This window comes from Culex pipiens, chromosome 1 (genome assembly GCF_016801865.2).
Source record: "Culex pipiens pallens isolate TS chromosome 1, TS_CPP_V2, whole genome shotgun sequence".
Classification (NCBI taxonomy): Eukaryota; Metazoa; Arthropoda; class Insecta; order Diptera; family Culicidae; genus Culex; species Culex pipiens.
In genome coordinates, this window is record NC_068937.1 from 91,531,856 (window position 1) to 91,540,640 (window position 8,785).

Below are 8,785 nucleotides of genomic sequence, written 5' to 3' on the forward strand. Positions count from 1 at the left end.
AATTTACTGTTTGTGAGTTTTTCTGTTTTCAATAAATTTATATAAAATCTCTTCTTTGTGATTAATTTCCAGCTGACAGCAATGTTTTTCTAGATAACATAATGCGTTATTTCAAATTGTTTAACTGATTTAAAGCAATACAACTCATTAGAAGCATTACTCTTATAAATGTAATTAAAAAAAGTTTTAAGAATTCAAATAAAGCTTCTCGAAAAAGATAATTTAAAATTTCTTGGGATTCTGGCATTTTCCGCGACAAGATAGCAAGAACACGATGACGTTGGGTATTAATTCCTGGGACTGTTATTACGTATCAAATAATTGTATGGGTCCAGGTTTCTTTTCTTAGAAATACGAGGCCATGGAAGTAAGTTCAAGGGCACAATCAGAAGAATAAATTTAATGAATATAATTACAATTCCTCCCTACGCGATACAAATTTAATTGACTTTAAAAGTAAGTTCCATTAAAAGCGATAACTTGAAACATTTCCCCTCAATTTGTCACCATGCTGTTCACGAAGAAGCGCCCCTTCAACGGGTCAATGTCGTTCAACGCCAAAGTGCTACGCTTCCTGGGTTACGGCTGGAATGATCCCGCGCAGAACGTTCTCCAAGTGAGGCTGTTTCTCCAAATTGCGATCTACTTTCTTTGGCTTGATCCACCGGCACTTGCCTACGGGTGCCGCCACCAGCAAGATCAGCTGAAGCTGGTCCTCAAGGGGTTTTTCGAGGTGATGGCCGTAACCGGAATTACGGTTCGGATGTGTCTTTTCGCACGAGGCAGCTCGATTCTGCGCCAGGTCTTCGACGATGTCCAGCGGGCGTTGGCGATTGTAGCGGAAGACTGCAGCGGTGAGGCGAGGAAGATTTTGGATCACTTGGAGATGTCTGCGGACAAGTTCGCGAAAGGATACACGGTGGGGTTCACATTGCAGTGTCTGCTGTACGGACCGGTGCAGATTGTTCTGGCTACGGTCAAGTATTTTCGAACCGGAGAAATGCCCACCATTGCCGTTGTACAAGCAGAGTAATTGTGTTTTGTTTTAGTTTTTTTTATTTTTAATGATTTACTATTTTCTCATCTAGCTTTGTACTATTTGACCATTGCACAAATTTCATCACTTGGTTACCCGTAATGTTTGTATCGGTTGTTCTCGTCAACATCGGAGTTCTCCACACAACAACTACTGAAACTTTTTATTGGAATCTTATACATCACGTTTCGTGCTTGTTTAAAATTGTTAGACAACAAATATCGGAACTGGATGGAATCGAAAACAAAAATAAATTTCAAGAGAAGTTATCGTTTATTGTAGAAATCCACGAAGTCGCTTTTAGGCAAGTTCTTGAAGATTATTTAACTCAATATAAGTTACAATTTTATTTACATTAAAGAAGTTGCCGACGTTTGGAAACGGCCCTCTTCGCCTTGTTGGGCTATTTGTACACCTCATGTATCGTGCAGATCTGCTACTTGATGTTCATTTTTTCCATAATTCGAGACGATCTCTCACTACTCTCGATGATGGGCATTGCTGTGCAGTACAATATTTTTTTGATCTTTGCATTTTCCATGCTCGGAACGGAACTCATCGAAGCGGTATTCGTATATAAGGTGCATGAAAATGTTATGACACAGCTCTTTCCAACCTTTTCTTCAACAGAGTTTGTCGGTAGCCGATGAAGTTTACAACGTTCGCTGGTATGAAAGATCCCCGGAAGAAAGACGACTCCTGTTGAGCATCCAGATGCGTTCGCAAATTGAAGCTTCGATGACGGCCGGGAAGTTTTTCTGCGTAAATCGGGCAACCTTTGCAATGGTGATTTATTTATAGTTGTTTTTAAACCCATTTTTATTGTAATATTTTTTCCTGACAGGCAATGAAAACTGCGTTTTCATATTTTACAGTAATCCATCAATTTTATGAACAACAATGAGATCAAAAGTAACATCTATAAATATTTGATTATATACTTACCTTAAATATCACTAAAATAAAGTATTACTGACACAAAATCACGCTGTCGGATCGTATTGCTAAAGATCGATTCAAAAATATTTTTATTGCAATGAAACGTGAACCAATGTTCACGAATTGGGGAACCACGAGAAATTATGATCTCATGTAACGTTGTCATACAATTTATTCTTCGTTTAATTATTGCTGTAGAGATTGTTTCAGACAAACATAAAACAACAAATATATTTTTTTCTCCCCAAATTGAAGCTTTCAAGTGCCCAAAAAACTATTCTCCCTATTCGACCTGTAGCCCTGATCAACTGACTCTTAGAAACTAATCTTTAGAAAGAATCGCATTACAGCAATTCTCAAATAAAGAATATAAATAACATAATTTTGCAAATTGACTTTTCATTATATATTTTTTTATTTGTTTTTAACTATGTCCATCGATTTTTAATTCCAAATAGTCCATATTGCAGCATTGGTTTCTTCAAACAAATAAGCATTATTAGTTCTTCGCAATAATTTTGGGGCTGTCCATATGAATCTTCTATGAAAACATTTGGAAATGTGTAACTCGAGAAAGGATTTTCTAATCGATTTGGTACCATTGGAGAAGTTCGAAAAGTCACGCTCTGAAAAATTATATTAAGGGGTTACATACATGTAAATCGTCAAAAATGTCTGAGGTTGGTATGAGCACATACTTAAAGTTTTTTTTTAATCTGTTTTTGGGGCATTAAAGTATACATTTTCATCTATCAACAAACCAAATTTGAAGACATTTGGTTGTATCATTGCCGAGATAGAGCTATATGAAGTTAGCAGTTTCAAAAAACGGGTGCCACGAAATCTCAACACTGCCTTGACCAAATCGGCTTAAAATGTTGGTGAAGACTCGTTTTACCGGTCCCGTGTGCATGACGAAGGCCGATTTTCAAAAAGTTCATTGTTGAAAAAGATAAAAATATTTTTATGTATTTTATACAAAAAAACGAAAGTTTTTTATTTTTGTATTTTTTGTTAATGCAAAATTTCAAAATCGGGCTTCGTCATGCACACGAGATATGTCTTGCGAGTCTTCACCCCAAATTTCAGCCTATTTGGTCTATCCCATCTCGAGATATCGTGGCACCCGTAAATCAACTTGGTGTTCAGAGAAAAACGCTCGCAAAGTATGACAGTTTGCTTTGCACATGGCAAAATTTTCAGCTAAAATCGTCTGTTACTTACTTTAATCATAAAATATCTTCATGAAACTTTCAGGAGTGAAAATCATCTTTTAAGTGGATATGATAAATTTTCTGTAATATGAAATTTTGTGATTTTCTACATGTATGTAACCCCTTAATAAAAAAAATATCGCAATAATCGATTTTAACTAATTATTTTTTCTTTTCTTAATTTGTTTTATAAGACAGAAAGTGACAACTTTTCAGCTATAGGGTATTTTAAAGTATTGAACAAAATCTCTTTAACTTGCTTTTTTGAACATTGTTGATCCTACCTTTGGTTACTGAGATATGGCTGTGTAAAGATTGAAAATTACCTAAAATGAGCTTTCCCAATTTCTAACCAATTGACCCTAAATTTTTAATCTTTGAACTGTATCTTGGAAAACGTTGCTCAGATTTTGTGTTTTTGGTTTTTGTGTTTCACTCTGGTTTCACTTTTTGACAGTGAAAATCTTAATTTGGAAATCTGAAATTTGGAAATCTGAAATCATCAATTGAAAATTGAGGGCCAATTGGGTAAATCTTAAAATATTTTTGAAATATCCAATTACATCAAAATGATTTATAGTACAAATCATAGTTGGAAGGAACTTCAATACTTTATTAGGTTATAGAAAAAAAAAACAAATCTTTTAATTGATTATTTACTAATAAAAACAAATTGAATTGAATTAAAACTTGTAAATTTGCATCTTTTTATGTTTAATTTAACTTATTCTTATTCTCATATTTCAAATTTACTTTGAAAAAGAACCATGCATTTTTATCATTACATATTTATGTTTAGACTCTTAACAACATTCCCATTGATTTTTAGTTTCCATACAGTTGATGCATTATGGTAAAATAAGAGAAGGCTGTATTAAGTGCTTGCAAGAAAAAAATCACTGACATAAATTGCGAACTACAATTGAAACAATTTGATCATTTTTAGTTACCCTGGCAAAGGAAACCCTGTTGGCGAGGGTAAATTTGCCAACAGTGAGACCGGCCATTTTCTGTGATCTCATTAGCATAAACAGCAAGCATCTCTGTTCTTCGATCGTTCTTTCGTACCAGCGAAGGTTCCGAAATGGCTAAACTCTGAAAAAGTTTAAAATGAATATAGGGAAATGTGGCCAACAAAATATCTGCGCCGTTCCAACTCGGGGGGACTCCCGCATATTGCATGCAATTTTTTGCTTATATGCAACAGCGACGAACCGCCCTAATTCTCCATACAAACTTTGGAGAAAAACCATTCGGCACTGTCTAATATTTTTGAAAAATTCAAAGTGCACGTATTTCTGGGGACCCCACACTTCATGCTTCCCCTCGAGTTGAGCCTGCGTAGTCATTGTTGTCAAATTTTGCAGGTCAGTGTAATCAAAGTTCATCAAAAGATTACCTCGGAGGTGAGTTGCGTTCCCAGCATTGAAAACGGGAAAATCAGGAAATTGAGGTAACAGAGCACAAAACCCATCATGATAAGAATTTTGACATCGTCAACCTAAAAGATTTATTGATTCCTTACTATCGTGATAATCACCATCCCAAAGCAGGAATTGAAAACACATAAACCATACAGGAGCAATATTGCCATATTTAGAACTTTTTCCAAGAATTGAATGTTGCTGAAACAACTATTGTGAATTCTTACTATGGTTGACAGTTTAGACTTAAACATTAACGTATTTTGATATTTATCAAGCAGAGTAACTTCAAGTTGGATAATTTTTAACAAATAGGACACATGGTGGATTAAATTCCAGCAAAATACTTCCTGTCCTATGCAAGTGATAGCAAGTCTCAAAAAGACAACAAGAGATGCTATGAAAACTGGCAGCCAGAACCAAAAGTTCGAGCGATGATCAAATAAAATAAAGCTGTAAATTAAGCAAAAATTTAGAAAGAATGTTTGGCATGAGTTGTGAAATCTTACTCAGCTTCCATACAAGTTGCGGGTAAATCTTGTTCTAAGCCAACGATTGTCTTGCAGATAGCTATTAAACCCGCAACTCCACCGTACATAGGAACCCCTGCCATAGTAGCACAAAAGTACAGTATGGTCAACCGTTCCGTAGGGCCCTGCAGGTATTTCAACATTTCCTGAACATCCTCCTCCATGGAATTTACATATTCGTTGAACAGCGCGTAAATTTCACCGTAACACTTTTTCAGCGTGGCCCGCTGACGCACGTGCAGTCCAATACGGACGCAGAAACTGCTCATCGCCACAACTTCAATCAAGGCCTTCATGAGGGGAGCAATCGGACGTTCGCGGTTTAGGATGAATCCGATTCCCGGCAGGACGTACCATAGCGCCAAACGAGCTACTGTGATTACCGCTGGACTGCGAATCGGGCTAGAATCTGTGTCATCCCATAGGCCGGCCAGTTTGCACAGTTTCACTGCCAATGGCATCATCCGGAACGTTTTCGTGCCTGCATCGTGAGAATGTTCAAACTTAAGGGGTTACATACATGTAAATCGGCAAAAATGAAAGAGGTTGGTATGAGCACACACTATTTTTTTTGTAAATCTGTTTTCAGGGCATTCAAATATACATTTTCAACTTTTAACAAAACAAATTTGAAGACATTTGGTTGTATCTTTGCCAAGATATAGCTATTTGAAGTAAGCAGTTTCAAAAAACGGGTGCCACGATATCTCAACACTGCTTCGACCAAATCGGCTCAAAATTTTGGTGAAGACTCGTTAAACCGATCCCGTATGCATGACGAAGGCCGATTTTCAAAAAGTTTATTTAAAAAAAAGTTAAACATATTTTTATGTTTTTCATATTAAAAAGCGAAAGTTTTTGATTTTTTTAATTTTAAAAAAAGCTAAATTTCAAAATCGGGCTTCGTCATGCACACGGAATATGTCTTGAGAGTCTTCATCCCAAATTTCAGCTAATTCGGTCCATCCCATCTCGAGATATCGTGGCATCAGTAAATCAACTCTGCGTTTAGAGAAAAACGCTCACAAAGTTTGACAGTTCGCTTTGCGCATGGCAAAATTTCAAACATAAATCGTCTGTTACTCACTTGAATCATGAAATATCTTCATGAGACTTTCAGGAGTGATTGAAAATCAGCTTTTTGGTGGAATTAACTATTTTGCCATAATATGAAATTTTGAGATTTTCTACATGTATGTAACCCCTTTAAAGGTCAAATTTATCAAAATAAATTTGTTTTCACATTTCCGGGTATTCAATCAAATTAACTGTTGTGTGTGTGTGTGTGTGTGCAACCAACCAAACGGGACCACGTGGCCGCTTCTTACAAATTGAGTTGTTTCCATATATTTTTAGATCTACATTCTATACATGCAAATAACTCGCATAGGCATTTGGAAGGTGTTAGCTCTGCCGAGCTTCGGTGACCCATTTCTACGCTGGCTAGCCGAGCGCGAGGTACTTCAAGCTTTACCGACAAGCCCCGCCCTGAAGAACGTTTGCACCAATCGGGTTCAAACGTTATTTAGAACTTCCGAACCCTTGTCAAATGGACAAGGACCCAGCGCGTATATAGTTGGTAGTAATAGTATTCCTAATTCCAATTATAGCTCACCAAATCGCGATGGCCTAGTGGTTAGCATTTTTGCTTACCAACCCAAAGGACGGGGGATCGAACCCCGACTCGAGCGACTATGATTTTTCGTTCATGTTCAGAGTTTCAAGATTTATATTTCCTATACTTTCTCGTTGGGAGCAGATGGGAATCGAACCCAGGACCATTCGCTTACAAAGCGAACACCGTAACCAGTCAGCCAAGGCCGCTCCCGCGTGTATTCAATCAAATTAACTGTTACGACAAAAAGTTGAATTGCTGACCTTGTACTAATAGGATGTTCAAAGGCCTTTGAAAAAAATGTTAATTAAAATAGACTTTACCATTCATTTGTCCTACGAGTTTATTATTTTCCCACCGGTTGAAACCAATTGGTTGGATTCCCACGAGGACAAATTTAGAATCATTTTAACAAGAACTTGCTAATAACATCACAGATAAACGAACGTAAACCTTATTAATTTACAATACATGCATCGATCATTCGATACAAATCTTGAAATCAATAGCTTTTTATTTTATTTGGCTCAATCTTAGTAGGGCCCTTATTGACGAGTACCTTAGATAGAAAGCCTGGGATGCTGGGTAGTAGGAAAAATATATTCCATCGAGTCTTTATTTTCCATTGTTCTGTAAACTAATGGTTCTCTTCTTCGATGGTGCCTTGGATATTGACAACCAGTCGCTTTTTGACGTTCCGAGAAACTCGCGTTTCAATGTTTGACCTTGAATAAACAATAAGTAGAGCAATTTGAATTTGTTTGCTGGAGTCCCGAGTTATGATTAAAAATGTTACCAACCGTCAGACAAGTACGTGTGTCACACGCGTTCTGTCATGAATTCCCTTTAGCAAGATGCCGCACTTACAACAATTTCCAGGGTGTATCAAGATAGCACGACAAAATTGAAAAACTTCTTTCATATTTTGAATCAACAAGTTGTGTCTGATTGTCTGTGCTAACACTAGCCAGCCACCTACGCCGTGACCTACGCCGTGTTAGAGTGGTCCGAAAAATGGCAATTTTCTTAAATTTTCGCAAAATCCACATTAAAAAAAATCATAACTCCACGTAATTCAACCGATTTTTTCTGTCTGTCCTGTCAGTGCTGTCTATCAACATTAGCCTGTCCCATTTTGAGGTCGTGTCGAGGAATTTCAGGTGCTCACTTCTTAAATGATAGATTATGATGTTAGAAACAATGTTTTCCTAGACAAGAAAAAATGATAAAATACTTTCTCGCACCCCCTAGTCGATTTACTGTAAAAAGTCACTTTTTTGAACAAATTTTCACAAACTGATTCGATCAGGTGTGTATTATCTTCAAACGATAGGTTTTTGTCCAGAGATTAAGATGCACTATCAATATTGGACCAAAATTTAAGTTTTTGCTTTCTTATAGTAATTTTGGCCGCTTAATCCGAATCTGAAATCAAAATTCGTGTAAACAGTGATGTTTTGGATTTACGACCTTTTTGAATGTTATTTGCGTGTTTAAATCGCTGCATTTTAAATTGCTTGCAAGTTCGGTCATACTTTTCTCGGGTTTCGTTCCACTTTGATATTTTACTCACAGAAATCTTTTTGTTCATTGTTTTCTTTACGTTCTGATTATGTTGGGAAATTCGGAAATCGCATATTTTTATTTGGCGGGGCTTAAGCGAATATGGATTTAAAAAAAAAAGAATACCAGAGATTTTTTTTTTGGGAAAAGTGGATGCATTTGCATAAATTTGTTTGGAAAATTGCATTAAAATTAGTAAAATTAGAAGACATTTCCAAAAAAAAACATAAAAAAACATGTAACAACCATCAAAACATGCTTTAGAACTTTTAGTATTCTCTATTTATTAATCAATCCTTAATTCTAGTAAGGGACCATTCATAAACCACGTGGACACATTGGAAGGGGGGTGGGGGTTGCAGCGATTGTCCACGCTCCATATCAAAAAGATTAGTTTTGTATGGAAATTGGGGAGAGGGGGGCCTGAGATTAAAAAAAGTGTACACGTGGTTTATGGATAGTCC

At 36.5% G+C, this 8,785-nt stretch overlaps 3 protein-coding genes across 3 annotated transcripts; 2 read left to right on the top strand and 1 right to left on the bottom strand.

Annotated features, from left to right (window-relative positions):
• The first annotated feature begins 302 nt into the window (after nucleotides 1-302).
• LOC120431665 (uncharacterized) lies at nucleotides 303-1,086 on the top strand. Its single transcript, XM_039596774.2, has one exon. The coding sequence runs from the start codon at nucleotides 509-511 to the stop codon at nucleotides 1,031-1,033; it is 525 nt and encodes a 174-aa protein (XP_039452708.1). The 5' UTR covers nucleotides 303-508; the 3' UTR covers nucleotides 1,034-1,086.
• Nucleotides 1,087-1,092: 6 nt separating this feature from the next.
• Nucleotides 1,093-1,940, top strand: LOC120431664 (odorant receptor 43a-like; the record flags this gene model as incomplete). The annotated part of the gene is made up of 4 exons (XM_039596773.2): nucleotides 1,093-1,340; nucleotides 1,398-1,602; nucleotides 1,667-1,822; nucleotides 1,881-1,940. Coding segments are annotated over 4 exons (669 nt in total), but the record flags the coding sequence as incomplete, so codon positions are not given.
• A 2,879-nt stretch (nucleotides 1,941-4,819) lies between these two features.
• Nucleotides 4,820-5,725, bottom strand: LOC120431666 (uncharacterized). The gene has a single exon (XM_039596775.2). It carries the CDS (start codon nucleotides 5,605-5,607, stop codon nucleotides 5,119-5,121), a length of 489 nt encoding a protein of 162 aa, XP_039452709.1. The 5' UTR covers nucleotides 5,608-5,725; the 3' UTR covers nucleotides 4,820-5,118.
• Between the last annotated feature and the right edge of the window lie 3,060 nt (nucleotides 5,726-8,785).